This window comes from Bombus vancouverensis, chromosome 3 (genome assembly GCF_051014615.1).
Source record: "Bombus vancouverensis nearcticus chromosome 3, iyBomVanc1_principal, whole genome shotgun sequence".
Classification (NCBI taxonomy): domain Eukaryota; kingdom Metazoa; phylum Arthropoda; class Insecta; order Hymenoptera; family Apidae; genus Bombus; species Bombus vancouverensis.
Window position 1 is genome coordinate 13074478 of NC_134913.1, and position 17835 is coordinate 13092312.

Genomic DNA, 17835 nt, shown 5'->3' on the forward strand with positions numbered 1-17835 from the left:
CAAAAACTTTATAATTTTTTTTATTAGATATTGCTTTTTGTTATCTTTATCTTTTCTTCTTATCCCACAGACTATAAACGTATGATTTATTTTGGAAAATATTTTTAGTAAATATGAATTTGATAGAAAAGCTAAATGAATTCAAAACAAACAAGAAGTAATAATAACAATGCAAAATATAAAATATTGATAAAATACTATACGGATTATGAAATATATACATTTATATGATTAATTACAAGTTGTTCATTTTGAGCCAATGACAAAATTTATAGTTGGTAAAACTGATTTTTGCTGTATAGGGATTTCTTAAAGCTAAACCTTGTCGTCCATGTATATGTATATCCATTTATATATTTATATTATACATGCATGCACATATGTATCTTCAGTTCACGTAGTATCATATGAATCAATGTAGATGTGTAAATAATAAAACGCGGTGAAGTGCTGTAACATAGGATTTTAAAGAATTCTATAGAAACATAGACGTATTGCGAGGAAGTGTGGTGTCAAATGTTTGTCTTCTAACAAAATTTTCAAAGCATTTGCAGTAACAGATACGTTTAAATATTTCGTATGTTAAATTGTTTGAGAGAAAGAAAGTGAAACATTATACGACATCGTTTAACATTGATGTCTTCGTAATACGCAAACTCTACTATTTAAATTATCGATTTGTGAGCTTGAATCGTTACATTAAATAAAATTCTTTTTATACCGGCAACTGAAGAATAAGTTTCTTTGAAAAGCTATCGATAACAAATGAAATTGAACGGGAAATTATGACTGTGAAAAATAGGCATCGCCGAGTATATTTTACTCTCAGACACGCCGTTTTTTGACGCAAAACACGTACACCAAAAAATCTCGAGGTTGTTAAAGTTCTAAATACTCTTCATACTGATTTAGTTGATGTTAAGAATAAAAAAAAATGAATGGATTCAGTACCGGTGAAGAAGATTCCAGAGGAGCTGCTGATCAAATTTGTTGCCTTGTAGATGAGGGTGAACGATGCACTCGACCAGCTGGCAACGCTTCTTATAGCAAACGTATTCAAAAAACTGTAACTCAACGACGATTAAAACTTAATCTTGATCCAGTGGTAAGATTAATGACTACAAATTATGTTACAATACATATACTTGTCATTTTCTTTTAAGTTTATTTTAAGATTTCTTTTCTATAATTTTGGATGTTATGTGTCATTCATGAAAGATTTAGTCATTATTTTTGTAAAATAGCATTATTTTAGTTTTCTTTTTAAGATTCTTTATAAAAAATTAAAGTTATTGAGCATGTCACAATGTCATGCTGGTACAAGTCTTGGAAGTAAATTTATATACCAGTTATGATTCATCTATATTACTATTAATTTTCTTAAGTGCTAATAATATGTGCAGTCTAAGTCATACATACAATTTAAAAAGTAAAAAAATAGTAGTATCAGTATTTTTATAAATACTGTATCTTGTATTTATATTTTATTAATATTTTTTTAATCTTTTGTAATACTTTATGAATAGTTCATTTAAAGAAAAATTTTTAAATATCAAAAGTAGTTATAAATGATTAAGTGATAATAACATGTCATTATATATCTTGTCTATCATTAGGCACGTCATATATATATTTGTGATTATCATAAACAAGTGATACAATGTGCAAGATCTAAGCAACAACAGCAGCGTAGACGCAAGGATTCAGAAGAAGATTCAGGTGAAACGGATAATGATCTTCCTGAAGTTGATCTTTTCCAATTACAAGTCGGTACACTAAGGCGATATAAAAGGCATTATAAAGTTTCTACACGTCCAGGTTTAAATAAAGCTCAATTAGCTGATGTATGTATTAAACAAAAATATATATTTTAAACAAAAATTATTATGTTTTTGAGAATGTCTACTTATTGTACTTGTAATAATTTATATAAAATATTTAAAATATTATAATATGTATATTGTTTCCTTCCAGACTCTTATGAAGCATTTTAAGACCATCCCTGTAATTGAAAAAGAAGCATTAAGCTTTTTCATTTACACAGTAAAAACCAATGCCAACAAATTGGATCAAAAGAATGGTTTAAGTAATGATACGACATAGCCTAGGCCTCATTTCATGAGTTTTGTTACTGTAATAACATTTTATTAGTAAGATCAAAAATATATGTATGGATTTTTACTTGTTAATAGGCATAGGTATTTTATAAGAGCTATGTATAAAAAATATATATATTAGAAATATAACAATACATAATAAAATGTTGCTTATTTATACCATTCATTTTTATTTTCTTTGTCATTTGAAAAAAATACTATTTAATAATAAGTAGATAAAACAATGATTAAATTATACTTTTATATAATTTTGATTTGTTATGTATTCACTTATTACATTAAATCCTTTACTTCTAACATTTCGATAGCTTCTTCTTCACTGTCTCCACTTAATTCTAAAACAATAATTGTTCGATTAATTATTTATAAACCATTTATCAAAAATGTTATACATAGAAATGAATTATATAAAATACCTATATCTTCTATTTTATTTTCTTCTTTCTTTATCTCCGCAGTAATTTCAACATCGTTTGTTTCTTCTTCTGAGGATTCTGATAAATTCCATGTATTAGGTCCACCTTCGCCAAATGACATACCCTATGGAAATAGTTTTAAAATGTTGATTACATTAGCCATATTAAATTGTAATGTAACCTTTTAAGTGAATAGATATTTACTGTATTTGTTATTAACTCAGCAGAACCTTCTCCAGGCTTTATAATCGTACAATTTTCATCTTCTTCCTCTTTCTCTCTGTCAACTTAAAAACAAAAGTAAATACAAATGTATGTAAGATTACAATAGATGGTTGTTTAGTATCATTGCTTTTGCACTATACTGTTATGATCAATGAATTATTTACCAGTAGATTCCATTTTTTCTATTTCACCCCATTTACGCAGTTTAATACTGATACATTCACTATTCATAGTTGTCAACTTCTTTGTAATTATGCACTCTTTAAAGCGATTTACATTACGATTATCTTTCTTGTACCTAAACATATATTTATAAAATGAAAATAATCTAATATGGGAAATAAAAGATATAAAATAACTAAAAAATGAAAGTTTTACCTTGTTTCTACATCATAATTTACTGCTTCTTTTATTTGTTGCACTAATTGAACAGCATAATTTGTTGCATAATTAGAAACTGCTGATATCACGTCTTCAACAGTCATAGTTTTTGTCAAATAATTAAAATGTAAACTACAAAGTTCTCTATACGAATTAATACCAAGAGTAAGTTGAGCTACACCAACTCTTTCTTCTAAATATGTTGGATCCATAACTGTACTTCCACTAAGAAGATATAATTTTATAACAAATTTTATTACTTGGAACGGGTTATTTAAAATAATTACACAATTTAAATAATTAACCTTTCAAATGTTATAAAAGAGACACACACTGGATAATGATATAATGTTAAAGGTAAAGGGTCTTTTTCAGAAAATGGATGAACTATAATATCTTCACCATTTGAAGTTACATCAGGCCTATGGAAATGTGAGAGAGCAGCTAATGTTGCAATGGAAGCACAATCGATTAAATTTCCATCATGATTAATAACGTTAACATCAACCCTTAAATTCCACACCTGTATTAATTAAAAAATATCTCATGTCATATTAATATCCAAATATAAAACGTAATTAAAATAATATTTTATGCAAATATATATAGAATTTGTCATATAACTGTTAACTCTTATATATCCTGTTACAATTACTACTAACATCTTGATTAATTTCAAGTAATTAAAAGTTCAAAGTGTTTAAGACGATATTCCTTACTTGTTTATCAGCTATGATACATAAGGATTCTAAATCTATACATTTAGAATCTTGATAACATTTTTCAAGTTGTCTGCTAATCAATACTGAAATCTCAGATTGTCTACCACCATCAAAATGCTGTGCAGCCATTGGATTAAGTTCAACATTTATATGTAGCATTCCTTCATTAGGACGAGAAGTCTTAGGTTGTTGAATATCACATGTTACTTGTGCTATAACTCTATAATAAAATTATTACTTTACAATATCATAAAACATCTTATATATAAATTAAATACATAAATTTATAGGTATCTAATATTTATAGATAATATTAATATAAAAATATTCTTATTTGTACACATTCAAAGAAATAAATTATATTAATAGTATCTATAATACTTTTAAGTAAATATTACATTATTGAGTTTGTTCTTACCTAGTTTGACCAAGCAAAACCATACAACTACCCCAATTGGATGCAAAATAAATTTTAGCAGGTCGTGCTTCAAATAAACATCTGCCATCCAATCGCTAAAACACATTTTAACCAATTTTAAACTTTTACATACAATAAGATATTAAAAAATACATACTGTGCCTTGTTCCACTGATTTATTTACAAAGTTCTTTTCACAATTCGTTAGCAGAACTTCCTTCATGATTTAAAATATTTATTTACCCATCAAACACGTGTAAAATGTTGAACAAAAATATAACCTTAAATCAACGATATTACATATTTATCATATAAGTTTTATATTTTACTATCTTATCATCGTCAAATTATATTTATGATTAATTAATGTGCGTGTAACATAAATTAATTTTTCTTCCATTAATAGTTGCAAATAAAAAATAAGTAAATATTTTTAAATACTATCCCAAACTACTTTTTACTATCGATGCTTTATATGATAGCATCCATGCATTTCGATATTCTATTTTCGAGGTAGTCGCTCTAAAACCAAGATTATGATAAGAGGATAATTTTGAAGAGCTTGTTGATATTAATTTATGTTATTATTAAGTCGTGAAAGATATTAAAAATGAATTTTAAAAAGTTAGTTATATTCCAATTTCTCTAAACATTAAACCCATTTACATGTGACAGATTTTTTTAAATTAATTATAGAAAGTATACTTCATTTTTAAAATGTTTATATACAGAAAATATCTATCTATTATAAACATATTTAAAAATTGAATGTAATTATCAACACTTATCTTATTTTATATAGTTTGCACATTTTTCTAAACGAGAATTAAACCAATGTTTAATCATGCGAATGACGTTTTATAATATTTAAGAACGATATAGAAAAAGTATACATTAAGTTAATGTTTGTTCCCGTACATATTTTATTCCAATCGATATCGTCAAAAAATATATGTATTGATGACATTTGACATCATCGTCCGACGTATGAACTTCCCTTAATACTTCCTTTATTAAAGAATTGTTGTTCTCAATTCCTTCGAAATTGTAACATGATTTTAGAAATAGAAGCCGAAATAGAACAACGAAACGTTTAACAATAAGGTAATAAGTTTAAAGTCTTGTAAAAATAAATAGTATTAAAAAATGTATGTATTAGTGCACGCGCTCGCGCGTATTATATATGTATATATACACCACACAAGTGGCCATGCCCGGTCATATCTGCTTCAATCAGCTTGGTTTATACGATCTGTTTTTAACGTTGAGTCTTGTCGTCAATAATCTGAATTCTATGGTTCAATAACTGGCGAATATCGTATTCGTGAATATCCCGAATTTCAAGAAATTTCAATCTGTGTGTTTGGTAAAAGTTGTATTTAGATATCATACGCGTTTCGTATATAATGCTGATCACGGTACGCGTGATATGTACGGATAGATACGTATAGATAGGGCCGATCTGTGGAATGGATGCTTAATAAGTTACATTTCGCGTTGCCTATAATTACCTTTCCCGAGTCCTTTTGTAACGTTTACTTTCAGTTATTATCGGTAAGTTTGATTACCATCTACATCGCGTATCTAGCTATATTCCGTTCGCTACTTTTTCATTCTTTCAAGTTGTGTATCGTCGTAAGATAGCTTTTACATTGTGTTGTTGTAGTAGCGATTGCCTTTGTACGTCATCTGTAGGTAAATATCTGTTACATTCGCCTCTTTCGTTACTTATATATTTTTAATATATTTGAGTATTTCATTATTTTCTCAGTTATTTTTTGATAATCATATATTTATTCATCTCATATTTGAAAATATTTCGTTTCTCTACAAGGTATTTGATATATATATATGTGTGTGTATATGTATATGTATATGTATATCATTTTTCGGTTTATATCATAATGAAAAAGTTCGATGTTCATATAATTTAAATAGAATTTTTATCACAAATTCTAATTGTATTTATTTAAAATGTAGTTTATATTTGTTTATATTTAAATAATAATTTACAATATTTATAAAAATTGAATTTTCTCTCTTGGCAATAAAAGTTGTATAAACAAAAATTTTTCAAATTGCGAAATTTTACATTAATTATGCGCAACATGTAATTAATATAACAAATCAAACAAATCTCTCCATATAACATTGTTCTATCAGTAACTAATTTATTAGAAAGCAAAAGAGAACATTATGTTTTATTATTATTATGTAATTTATGTAATTTAATTTATAATATTTTAAACAATTTTGTGTATTTTTATATTTCTACAGAACTTGAAATATTCATCTATGATGCTGTTTTATTAAGGACATGACAACAATCTGTTATATACTTACTGTAAACTATATTTGTGGTAAGTAATATTTAATATCTAATCACTATCATAAAATATTTAAATGTTTTAGTCCTACATAATATAAAAAGTTGGTATAAGAATTGTATTTTTATTTGCATCTTATTTTTATGCAAATAAAAAAGATACTTGATTTATAAATTATACTATAAATAATATATTTAAAACTTTGATTTACTATTTCATATTTTACATATTTCTTTATCAAATTTTATTTTATAATGATTAAAAATAACAAATCAATAAAATATAAAGAAAATGTTATTTGTAGATTACTGTGGCTTTGGATAAATCATTCATTTCTTGATCGAAACATTATAAAGAATTTTATACAGTTATGGAATCAAATGACAGAAAAAATGTTTATCTTGCAAAAACGGGTGATAATTCCTTGAATTCTGGAATGAGAGACACGATGATTGTTGGTCAGACAAATATGACACCAGGTAAAAGTGTATTATATTTATATAAAATATAGATTTAAATAAAATTTTGTTATAAATAAATAAAATGGTACAAAAATATGATATTCATCAAGAAACTTACAATTAAATTATGACTTTTTATATGTTTATTTGTTTAATTTGTTAGAATGTGGTGAACCTGTGATGAAGCCTGGAAATGTGTCCAGTGTTTCAAACAATCAAGCAAAGTGGTCAAATACTCAAAGTAAGAATTTTATAATTAATGCAGTCCCAGTGAAAAACGAGGTAAGTATATAAAATGAGTAGTAATTTATGTAATAAGAATATATATACATGTGTTAATGGAATTACATTGTATTTTTAGATTGTCCATCTTGAAGATGGCGCGCATTGCAATAAAAAGATGTATTATTACGATAGACATTACACAGGTCATGAAGAAACAGAGAGACCAACACGTAGAGGAACAAAACGATACAGAGACAAAGATGCACCTAAAAGGGCACTGTATGTGTTTACAATGTTGATTGATGTTTGATGTATTTTTTACAAGTGTCGTTTTAGGTCTGCCTTTTTCTATTTTTGTCAAGAATTACGTGGAAAAATGAGAGAATTACATCCAGAAATGGGAGTTGGTGATATTGCTAAAGAGCTGGGTAAATTATGGATGAGTACAGATCTTCAAACTAAATCAAAATATATGGCAATAGCAGAAGAGGATAGAGCCAGATACGAAAGAGTAAATAACTTATTCAATATTTTTATTAATATTAAAATGTAATTTTAACAGATGTTTGAACTTCTAATTATTTAGGAAATTATTGCATACAATAAAAGAGTAAAAAACTATGATCCAGAAGAAGTTGGACCTGTATAAGTTTCTCAATCTATTAAGAATGAAGGGACAGTGTACTTTGCCCTAAATCAAGCACTCGCCAATTAAAAATGTATAACAATTTTACTAATAGTTTAGTATTGTCAATCGTTGTATATATTACGTACACTGTTGACATCAACAAATCTGAAGAAAAATCATGTGCTATCAAATTTGGTTATAATTCTTGGAAATAGCATTTGAAACCAACTGTTCTTTTTCATTTATTTGACAAATTGAATATAATTTTTTGTGAATAAGGTGTGCTAATATATTTACAAACGATATCTAATACAAGTAATAACATTAATATCAATAGTAATAATACTGAAAAGTATGATGCAGATAATAATAACATTATTATTATTATTAAAGGATGATAATCTTTATTGCTATTAAATATGTTATACACAATTGAAGCACAATACAAGTAAAAGTCAAGCAGAGTGAGCTTTGTACAGTGCACTTTTCTTGTCTAATTATGCATTATTCATGTTTATAATGATAAAATTAGATATCAGGGACTATTTATATCTAAAACCCTGTATAGAACATATATTCCATGTATTTTGTTCTTTTTCCAATAAAGATAAAATCATTTAAAGCATTTATAATCCTTATACTCTTGTTATATTTTTAAACTTATTATTTCTTTACTAATATTGTGAAAAGATGATTAACATGATTCTGATTAAAAATTGATTTCATTAATTTATTTGATCTTTTTTGCATAAAATTACACACCAATTCCCTTGATCATAATACACCTTGTTTATTGTAAGATTCGGCACTTCCGAACATAATTGTGATAGTTCATTTTCTTCAAACACATGATAATATCTAAGGAAGTTGCCACCTCCTTTTCTTTTCCATGGAACAAGCATATCCTTACAGACAAATTTTGTACGATTTTCATGCACAGGTAATGTTATACCATATTCTGTTAATTTTTGTGTATGTGAAATATTGTCTTCCTTTTTACTTAAATTATATCGCAAGTAAGCTGTTTGAATAGAATCCTTTTCTTGTTCTTTTGCCCATACATAAATTAAACATTTTCCATTTGGCCTAAGAATTCTTGTTAATTCAGAAATGGCTTGTTTCCTTCGCTCATGAGTCGAAAGATGATGAATTACAGCTATACATATTACTGCATCCAGACTATTGTCTTTATAAGGTAAATATAAACAGTCAGATAGGGATACTTCGAAACCTTTACTGCGACAAATTTTCATTAAATTGTAACTTCTATCACATCCAACCTATATTATAGAGGGTTTGTTTTTATATTATGCTTGTTATTATATAAAGTTAAATGATGTGTAATACACACCTTAAATATATCTTTAGTTTGATAAAGATATTTACCATTCCCGCATCCTACATCTAATAAGATATCACCTGTATTTAAAGTTTGAAGGAATTTGGTTACATTGGGCCATTGTTTATGCCTTGTTTCATCAAAATGATTTGAAATTTTATCATAAACCTACATATAAAAAAGTTGCAAACTTATTTAATAACTCATTAAATATAAGTACAATCGCACATAAATGGTAATTTATAATACATACATCATGAACATAAGAATTTTCTATTCCTAGAGCTATTTTATTATCGATCAGAGTAGTAGCGTTATTCTGTTTAGTATCGCAATATTCTGGAAAATTACAGCAACAATCACCCCTGTGTATTTTCCGGAATGTAAACGATACTCTTGTTCCTCGTGGTTGAGTTGTCACTCCATTTGAAGATTTTACTATGTCATTATGTCTAGGACAAATTCCATGCGACCAGGCATAACGGGCTTCTCCTGACATGATTAACAATGAGCGAGCAGGCAAAAGGACAGCAGCTTTTTCATTTTCTCGTTTAAAATCCATTATGCAAGCTGAGCCCAATGATAATGACAATATACTATCTTCAAACGCACTATGTGTATCAATATGTGGAGGAATACCTTAAAATTTAAAACATTACTATTGTATTTATTTGAAAAAATGAAGTATGTTAAAGGATAATCTTTGTGAAACATACCTTGACCAGGTAAATAATGATTAATTGTCAATTGATCATATTCATATGGAGCATCATGATATTTTTTGAACAGCGTTTTTAAAAATCGATAGTTTTCAGGTATAGGTATAATAGGTTTATCTGGATCTACTTTATTTGAATTATATTGAAATTCATATCCAAAGTGTTTAACTTTCCTATGTTTTAATTCTGACGATTCTGAAAAAGAGATTTATATTGCAGTTAAATTTACATAATTTGATAATTTGTAATGTTCTTTTATTAAAGTAACAAGATTTTTGTTACCTTCATTAGACCAATTAATTGTACTTAATAACATTTCTTCTTCTTTTTCAGTGATAAAATTTTCTATTAGTTTAAGTCCAGGAGGAAGATTTGAAGACCACCCACAATAATTTAAATCAGGGACTAAAACAAATTCATAATTTAAAAATATAAAAATTTAATTTTTATATTTTGTATGGGTGAGTATAGATTTTAATTAATAATTAGTATTATAAGAAAATACAATAAATTCTATACAGATTTCAAGATAAATTATATACCTGATTCTGTAAATGTTGCATACAGTGGTGTACTTTGTCCATTAATTTTAATGTTACCATTAATTTTATTGTGTACATATGTAGCAACTTCTACTGAATAAAATTTAATAAAACAATATGACTTGTTTAGTGGCATTATTAAATCATATAAGTCAACAAATGGATCTATGACATCTTGTAATGTTTTTCTTTGTAAACCAGTCACTAATCCCGCATTACAAATCATTATGTACTGTAATATATTAAAATGAAAACATATTCCTAATATTATAATGAATAAATTACATAAATGAATACTAACCTGTGTAGGATTATCACAGCATTTAATATCCATATCCTTAAGAAGTCTATGATATGCTCGTCGTTGCTTACGGTGGCTCTTCTTGTTCAGTTTCTCTTCCATTATTTTTAACTATATTAAACCATATTGAATTATATTTTATAAATTTCCTTAAAATATATGCATGTTTATATTATTACATACTATATTCATTTGTATGTTCTTTTATTACATATACATAAATATTTTCCCTACGTAATAACATTTTTAGTTACTGCATACTTTTCTATATTTTCAGTTTATCTAGGAACATTAAAAAATCAATGTAATAGATGTACATTAAAATTTTATTTCATACAATATTTTCTATTTACGAATAATTAAATTAAAAAATAAAGTAAATAAATATACAGACGAATATTTATAGATCAGTATTTTTTGAGTACTTTGAATTTGATAAGTAAAATAAAATTATATCTTTTTATAATTAAATAGATAGCATTAATTTACTTAGTTTGTCTATATATTAAATGTCAATAGATTGTTCTGTGCACTAACTAAATATGTAACTTCATGTAACATTCAAGTAGTAAAATTCTTCTTGAAGTACTGTGCATGTGCTCAAGAATATAAAATAATTTTATCGTAAGATATACACACACACACAGATTTCTGTAAAAGATGTGGATAAACGTACATATGTACTTATAAATGTGCAGAAAGCTTTATAAACAAATCGATAACTTCATACATGTCATGTTCAAAATGAAATACATAAAAATATGTCAAATAAGAATATAATTAAATTTTCTTCTTCTTATTAAGTAAATAATGAAGTTGTCAAAATATAACTGATGATTATCATTTAATCGAGATATCGACGTCCGAAGTGTATTCATATTCAAATTTCAAGGCTTCTAAACAGGATTTTAACTTCTGAAGGCTCAAATAATATTCTAGAATTCAAAGAATTAATTAAAATTACTTTTATCTAAATATTCACCCTGGTTCTTTATTTTGATTACCGATGAATCAGTAATATGTGCTAATAAAAAGTAAACTTTTACATTGATAGATGGTGCTATCATGCTCAAAATAGGGCACTTTGCACTAATTGTACTTAATAAATTAATTACTTATTTAATTTAATTAATTAGGATAACGGTATAATATTCTGATTTCTAGGAGTTAAAGGTTTAATTTCATTCTTGAGCAGTTCAAGAATTCGCCTTATAAATTAAGAAATTTCATATTTTAATTTTGTCATAAAGAAATTAGTTTCACCTTTTCACCGCTAGGTGGTTATAATGTTTCGTTGTCCATGGATTGGACGATTTTAAAAGCCTGTTTATAACTATGAAACCAGAGAGAATATTTAGATAAAAGCAATTTTAATTAACACTTTGGATTGTAAACTGTCATTCGAGTTTTCAAGAGTTAAAAGATTCGGTCTTAGAGCTGAAAAATTTGGATTCTTTAATTTTGCTACCTGCCTATTGAACATAATTGAATATACATACATAAGTACATATCAAACGTAATATTTCAAGATTAGATGATAGGAATGGTAAGGTATATCATTGAATTTGTTTTTTCATACTCTATTAGGATATCGAAAAATAAATATACGATTTTATTAAAAAAAATATTGATGGCCTTTAAATTCCGTAAAAAAATGATGATAAGAAAATGCTATTTCCACCATTGTATGTGGCTTTTGAAATAATGTAGCTTCGTCCTGAGAAGTTTTTTCATACAATAATACATAGGTTAGATATTTAGATGATCCCATTTAGTTCGTTCAGCAATTTAAATAAGTATTCTATATTAACAGCTGAAACAATTTTGTAATGTTTCCTAGAAGAAAATGGGCATAGATGTCGACACAGTAACTTTGATTTTTGTCTTCAAATATTTGTATTAGAATGCTTATTTTCTAAATGTGTGAAACGCGTTTGAAAGGGAAACTTATTGTGTCAAATATATGTTACTTCGATTATAATGTCCTCTAATTGCAGAAATTATTAAATAATTCATATTAAGAAATTTTATCAAATGAACTGATACAATTTTATAAACTTTATTTATAATTAATGAGTTATGTCTCACATGTCAAAATTTATTTTATTATTGTACTATATTATTACTATTTACGATATATATAATTACTATTACTGTATTTATTTTTTCATTTTATCACATTAATCTTTTCTCTTTTATTTTCAAGGTTTGTAATATCTCTTTTTTTTCTGATGTTCGTCTCCCAAATTATTCAGAAATTTATATTTTGAACGTTCAGTGGTAAATAATTTATTGTAAGTACTATATCAATCATCGTTATTATTACTATTATTTATCGTATCGTTATAAATCTTTCCGAACGTCAGGCATTCATTAAAGCATCTGTTATATGATAAATACAATTGTCATCTCTTTCTTAAAAAAAAAATACCTTCTTAATAACTCTTTATGTTTCATCTGAACACAGTTTCAATTCCTAATTCTTCTTTTTCATTTTGTAATAGCTGAGCGAAAGAGGGCGAGGGAGAGGAGAGACGGAGAGAGAGAGAGAATATATCAGATTTAAAGTAGTTTAAACATTTTCGAATTGTCTTTGAGGAGATTAAAAAATATTAAAATTCAAAAGGTTTGCAACCAGATAATCTTCTTGGCAATCCAATTACTCTTCATAAAATTGTAAAAAAGATTCCCATTAATTTTCCTTTCTCATGCCATAATAGATGAGAATATATCGGATTTAAAGTACAATTGAAATCTTTCAGAATTGTCTTTCACGAGGTCGAAAGGATATTAAAACTCAAAAGATTTCCATCTGTATAATCTTCCTCGCGATCCGATTACTTTTTACAAGATTGCAGAAAATGTTGCCTCGTCCGACTACTTTCGTCTTTCACAGTCCTCGTCGTCTGCTAGCATGTAATTAGAAATGCATCTCAGTCCCCATAAAAGCGAAGCGTTACGCGGATCATGTTCTATCCAGATTCGTCGGAGCTGCGCGGTCTCGTCGTCGCTGGACCAACAACGTCGCGTGCGAACGTCGCCGCGAGATCATGGTTCACCATTTCCTCGACGGATGAAGTGAAAGCCATGATCGAGGCTGGAGTAGAATGTAAAGAAGTCGATGCGATTCGAGAGAGGGAAACCGCTTTGGCGTCCAGTTACTCCAAGGCAAGCTGAAAGGAATGTTGAACGGCGTGCATCGCGACGCCAACGAGTTCTCACATTGATCGTCTCTAATCAACGTCGACGTCGTCAACGACGCACCATCGGTGAGTAAACCACCCTCTTCTCGCGGCTCGGCCCATCCGCGGTCGTCATTGTCCTAAACGTATACCTCAGTCACCCTTATAATTAACAATAAGCTTAGAACAGTTTCTTAAACGCGATAATTCGCTTTTGGTAGGTAGATAGGTACCTTTATATAATCAACTTCTTTAAGATCGTTTCCTATACGCTCGTTTCCTGGTTTGAGAAGTCGTGTACAGTGGCTCATGTACACCGTCGACGATAAGTGTTTTAAAATACCTACTGGTTATACTTGTTGGAAAATTCTAAGAAATTTTATTTTATCTCATATTTCGTATTTTATTTTATAGGACTCGTGTATGGTTTAAATGAGATAACAGATTTATAATACAATAACTATAAAATGAAAGTAGCGCAAAGCAGTAAGTTTATATTTTAAGCGTCAATAAGTATCCTAACACTTATGGCCAGCGGTATATTTGAACATTTTCAATAGAAAACTTGTATGTACGTATTTCTGTATATAAAAGATTTTGGAACTCCACTGTTGCGATTGTATTGGGAGAAATTTGAAACCGATCTGAAAATCTATGTAGAAATTACAAGATATTTACTGCAGATATATATTTAAGGATGAATTAGTGACGATTCTACTAAATAACGCGGTTTCTCCATATAATGGATAATTGATTTTTTAAATATTTTTGTAACCTCCGCGAAACGTATACTTGCAGTATATACCTTGTAGCTTTTATGTACATCTTCACGTTTGTTTCAAGTTTTGCTAATATAATCATGATAATCCGATATCGTTACAGTGCTAATGAAATTTTAAATATCCATAGAAGGTTTGTAGTTACTTTGATAAGTGTTTAAACACTTCCGTAAGTTGCTGTAATTCCTCGGTTTCCTTTGTGTTGAAAATTCGCACACAATCAGTTTTTTGAGTTGCGTTTAAATGTTTTTCATGGAGGTGCTGCTATGGTACGTCGAGAAAAGCCGAACATTTTTCTTGCTTTTGAATGTAACGAATAGACTGCAAATTTTTATGCATTTATGGGAAATTTAAAAGTGCAAAAATGTACAGAATGTGCATAATGTATGAAGATATATAAAATATCCAAAATATAGCGCGTACAAAATTTAATGGATGAAACAAATCTGCGACTTCTTAAATTTGTAGAATTGAGAAGATGGCTTTATCCAGTAAAATTTTGTTAAATGTCTGAAAAATATTATATGCGGTGAATTTACGTTTATCTATGACATGTATTTTTAAAACGGGTAACGTTATCTTTAATTGAACATGGTTTAATACTTTAATCGAATAATCTAATTGAGCAGTGTATTTATTACGAATAATAGCCACTGCAATGTCGTTTATCATTTTAAATAATAATTAAATAGTTTGTTAAACTTATTTGTGAGTAGCAACTGAGCTGCAAAAGCTTGCAGCAATTTCCTGACGTTTACAAATTTGCGACCAGATTCCACCATAAAATGTGTCACTTTCATATTTGTTGCATACCAGAGAAAGTTCTGTTGTTATTTGCAAAGAATATTCATTAAACCGTCATTTTTTAAACATCCAATGAAAAGAAATTCACACTAAACTTCCTGTGTTTAAGATTATTTCTTCAATGTTAATTCACAGTAGGTGAAAGTTTGAATTGTATTTATTGTTATAATTAATTTAAACTTCAGTCACTTTTGTTTCTATACAAGATAGGAACCTTATTCTACATGATTTGTAGATATTTGCATATAATTTTGATACGATAGAATTACAGATACGCTTATTGAAATTATTTTCTTTTCATGTAAAAAGACGGACACGAGCAAAGTTCGTTTCGATCCCTTCAGTTGTAAAAAATCATAGTACAAAAATATAATTTTCCTATTTGGATAGCAGTAATTCACAGACGAATGCTCGTTGTAATTCCAGTTCGTTTAATAACGATATTATAATAACGATATAGCCATTGGTACAGTACACGATACAGTGTAATAATTGCCTTAAACTGAATTTACATATCTAGCAACATTCCATCGCAATGCTCGTCATAACAATACAAGTACCGTAATAAAGATCGAACATAACGGTCTATACTGCAAAGCAAGTGCGCGATCATCGATTAAGCAATTTTAAATAACGCTGATAATATAAAGAGATGGAAAATCGAGAAACATGTTAAATTTGTCTTTTAACGATCTTACGTAAATACGTATTCGTTGTTGTAAATATATTGCTTGTCATGATCATTCTCAGTGTAAAAATGTAAAAATTTTAAAGGGCTTGTAAGAGAATTAGTAAATAAAAAGGGATTAAAATTCTCGCGCTTCGTCTTTGCAGCATTAGCATTTAACTGTTTTTTTTTTAATCATATGAATCATTGGCGGATGCATTTATAAATATCAATCAGTGATTACATCACTGATATTTTTCTAGCATTGCCCCTGATTGTTATGAATGATGCGCAACGTTTTACAAGGAAATTTAGGACGCGCATACACTTTCACCTTACTCCTTTGTTTCATTTCTAATCTGTTTTCTAATAATTGAACCTCTTTACTATAAAGTTACATGAATATTTATATATGTATTTATATATGTATATTTTGTTGTATACGATTGTCTGTCATTTTAGGAATCTCGAACCTCTAACTTACAACCGAGAACCAAGAATCCATATCCTTGAAACCAAGCTGTCTAATCTGTAGTAACAACACTTGGATAGATTTCCATTATATAAAAATATCTGGAAGACATTTCTAACAGAAACTAGACGAATGGAGAATTCAGAAGGAAGATTTTAAATAACGTAAAATCCAAAAAAACAGTAAGGTTTTCTGACACAAAGATAATATCTTCTAAAGTTTGTAAGCGCGGAAGGTGTAACTGCGGCTTGCTTATCTTTCCATGTATCTACCAGGTGTATTCAACGAAATCCAAGTGAAAGTACATCACAATTTGCGTGAACGCGTGTATGGCTCTGCTAGCACGTGCTTACGTTCCTTATTATAATTGGGGCATCGTTTACATTGCGTTATACATTACCGTGTGCTACGGCGCCGCGTTACAAAGTGAAACCCAGCTACTCGGATTTAGTTGAAATTAGCATCATAGAATGTTTTTTTGCTAATTAACGTTTCTTTTGTACACCGTTCACCAACGAATAAATGGGCGAACGGTGTTTCTTGTTCCCTTTTGTGACTCAGTTTGCGAAATATTTCGCCCGATGAATTAACTCGAAATGTGAACACCGTGGTATTACTATTTTCATAGATTCTTTGATACTTAAGTATCTTTCGTAAATCTTGTAAGTCCTTTTACGGTATAATTCGCAGAATTTCGGATAATTTAATTTACGACATAACGACAGACAAAAAGCTATCGTAATAGAGATACTTGGTTCCGTTAGTGACAAGATAAAGTTATCAACAAGATAAATTTCCAAAACTAAGGAAAGATTCCAAAATCGAGGAGATTCTAACATAATTAGTAATTTAATTAATCTTTGCTCAGGCAAGGAGTTCAGTTGTTCAGGGAAGGCAAATTAAGTCGTTTATGTGGAAACCTAATTTTCGTCGCTGACTTACGCGTTAAGAATATTTGGAAAAATTTTTCTGTACTTACACGCATCTCTTGCAAGATTATCATTTTAATTCTATATCGGTCCCAAAACAGTTGAGGAATCGGTTTTGTGCGCTATTTATATTACAGCAATCGTAATTTTACGATTTATTATTTACGTTTACTGCTTGCCG

General features: G+C 28.2%; 5 protein-coding genes across 13 annotated transcripts in view; 3 read left to right on the top strand and 2 right to left on the bottom strand.

The window, feature by feature from the left end:
* The first annotated feature begins 378 nt into the window (after nucleotides 1-378).
* Sap30 (SIN3-associated polypeptide 30) lies at nucleotides 379-2181 on the top strand. Its single transcript, XM_033329096.2, has 3 exons — nucleotides 379-1105; nucleotides 1617-1844; nucleotides 1975-2181. Exons 1-3 carry the CDS (start codon nucleotides 935-937, stop codon nucleotides 2101-2103), a joined length of 528 nt encoding a protein of 175 aa, XP_033184987.1. The 5' UTR covers nucleotides 379-934; the 3' UTR covers nucleotides 2104-2181.
* Nucleotides 2182-2263: 82 nt separating this feature from the next.
* Rrp45 (exosome complex component Rrp45) lies at nucleotides 2264-5181 on the bottom strand. The gene is made up of 9 exons (XM_076628059.1): nucleotides 4437-5181; nucleotides 4280-4374; nucleotides 3859-4081; nucleotides 3445-3662; nucleotides 3137-3364; nucleotides 2923-3056; nucleotides 2738-2820; nucleotides 2534-2657; nucleotides 2264-2452 (listed from the first exon to the last, which is right to left on the bottom strand). The coding sequence occupies exons 1-9, from the start codon at nucleotides 4500-4502 to the stop codon at nucleotides 2391-2393; spliced, it is 1233 nt and encodes a 410-aa protein (XP_076484174.1). The 5' UTR covers nucleotides 4503-5181; the 3' UTR covers nucleotides 2264-2390.
* A 178-nt stretch (nucleotides 5182-5359) lies between these two features.
* Nucleotides 5360-8545, top strand: LOC117154248 (high mobility group protein B1-like 1). 2 transcript variants are annotated; one of them, XM_076628060.1, is made up of 7 exons: nucleotides 5360-5383; nucleotides 6557-6639; nucleotides 6911-7085; nucleotides 7231-7349; nucleotides 7429-7571; nucleotides 7629-7803; nucleotides 7879-8545. In XM_076628060.1, the coding sequence occupies exons 3-7, from the start codon at nucleotides 6977-6979 to the stop codon at nucleotides 7939-7941; spliced, it is 609 nt and encodes a 202-aa protein (XP_076484175.1). In that variant the 5' UTR covers nucleotides 5360-5383; nucleotides 6557-6639; nucleotides 6911-6976; the 3' UTR covers nucleotides 7942-8545. The 2 variants fall into 2 exon arrangements, with proteins under 2 accessions (XP_076484175.1, XP_033184983.1); XM_033329092.2 differs by lacking the exon at nucleotides 5360-5383 and adding an exon at nucleotides 5487-5833.
* Nucleotides 8546-8623: 78 nt separating this feature from the next.
* LOC117154245 (tRNA (carboxymethyluridine(34)-5-O)-methyltransferase ALKBH8) lies at nucleotides 8624-11888 on the bottom strand. 8 transcript variants are annotated; one of them, XM_076628057.1, is made up of 9 exons: nucleotides 11498-11758; nucleotides 11005-11103; nucleotides 10822-10932; nucleotides 10521-10752; nucleotides 10261-10383; nucleotides 9976-10173; nucleotides 9513-9898; nucleotides 9272-9427; nucleotides 8624-9200 (listed from the first exon to the last, which is right to left on the bottom strand). In XM_076628057.1, exons 2-9 carry the CDS (start codon nucleotides 11011-11013, stop codon nucleotides 8646-8648), a joined length of 1770 nt encoding a protein of 589 aa, XP_076484172.1. In that variant the 5' UTR covers nucleotides 11014-11103; nucleotides 11498-11758; the 3' UTR covers nucleotides 8624-8645. The 8 variants fall into 8 exon arrangements, with proteins under 8 accessions (XP_076484172.1, XP_076484171.1, XP_076484173.1 ...); XM_076628056.1 differs by lacking the exon at nucleotides 11498-11758 and adding an exon at nucleotides 11311-11441; XM_076628058.1 differs by lacking the exon at nucleotides 11498-11758 and adding an exon at nucleotides 11359-11373.
* A 1924-nt stretch (nucleotides 11889-13812) lies between these two features.
* The window catches only part of LOC117154063 (uncharacterized), a 31692-nt gene continuing 27669 nt past the window's right edge, over nucleotides 13813-17835 (top strand). Inside the window, exon 1 of the mRNA XM_033328707.2 lies at nucleotides 13813-14090. The gene's annotated coding sequence lies outside the window, so the exon portion shown is untranslated. The remainder of the gene's footprint in view (nucleotides 14091-17835) is intronic.

What these genes read in the sequence shown, in the direction of transcription:
- LOC117154245 (XM_033329082.2), bottom strand. Translation starts at nt 11,382, where the DNA reads ATGTTACATGAAGTTACATATTTA. An exon ending in TGCAACATTTACAGAATCAG is followed by an intron (nt 10,384 to 10,520) that starts GTATATAATTTA and finishes AATTTGTTTTAG; the next exon opens with TCCCTGATTTAAATTATTGT. An exon ending in AATTAATTGGTCTAATGAAG is followed by an intron (nt 10,174 to 10,260) that starts GTAACAAAAATC and finishes TCTCTTTTTCAG; the next exon opens with AATCGTCAGAATTAAAACAT.
- Rrp45 (XM_076628059.1), bottom strand. Translation starts at nt 4,502, where the DNA reads ATGAAGGAAGTTCTGCTAACGAATTGTGAAAAGAACTTTGTAAATAAA. An exon ending in GTTTTGCTTGGTCAAACTAG is followed by an intron (nt 4,082 to 4,279) that starts GTAAGAACAAAC and finishes ATTTTATTATAG; the next exon opens with AGTTATAGCACAAGTAACAT. An exon ending in AGAAAAAATGGAATCTACTG is followed by an intron (nt 2,821 to 2,922) that starts GTAAATAATTCA and finishes TTTGTTTTTAAG; the next exon opens with TTGACAGAGAGAAAGAGGAA.
- Sap30 (XM_033329096.2), top strand. Translation starts at nt 935, where the DNA reads ATGAATGGATTCAGTACCGGTGAAGAAGATTCCAGAGGAGCTGCTGAT. An exon ending in AACTTAATCTTGATCCAGTG is followed by an intron (nt 1,106 to 1,616) that starts GTAAGATTAATG and finishes GTCTATCATTAG; the next exon opens with GCACGTCATATATATATTTG. An exon ending in ATAAAGCTCAATTAGCTGAT is followed by an intron (nt 1,845 to 1,974) that starts GTATGTATTAAA and finishes GTTTCCTTCCAG; the next exon opens with ACTCTTATGAAGCATTTTAA.
- LOC117154248 (XM_076628060.1), top strand. Translation starts at nt 6,977, where the DNA reads ATGGAATCAAATGACAGAAAAAATGTTTATCTTGCAAAAACGGGTGAT. An exon ending in TCAGACAAATATGACACCAG is followed by an intron (nt 7,086 to 7,230) that starts GTAAAAGTGTAT and finishes TTAATTTGTTAG; the next exon opens with AATGTGGTGAACCTGTGATG. An exon ending in CAGTCCCAGTGAAAAACGAG is followed by an intron (nt 7,350 to 7,428) that starts GTAAGTATATAA and finishes TTGTATTTTTAG; the next exon opens with ATTGTCCATCTTGAAGATGG.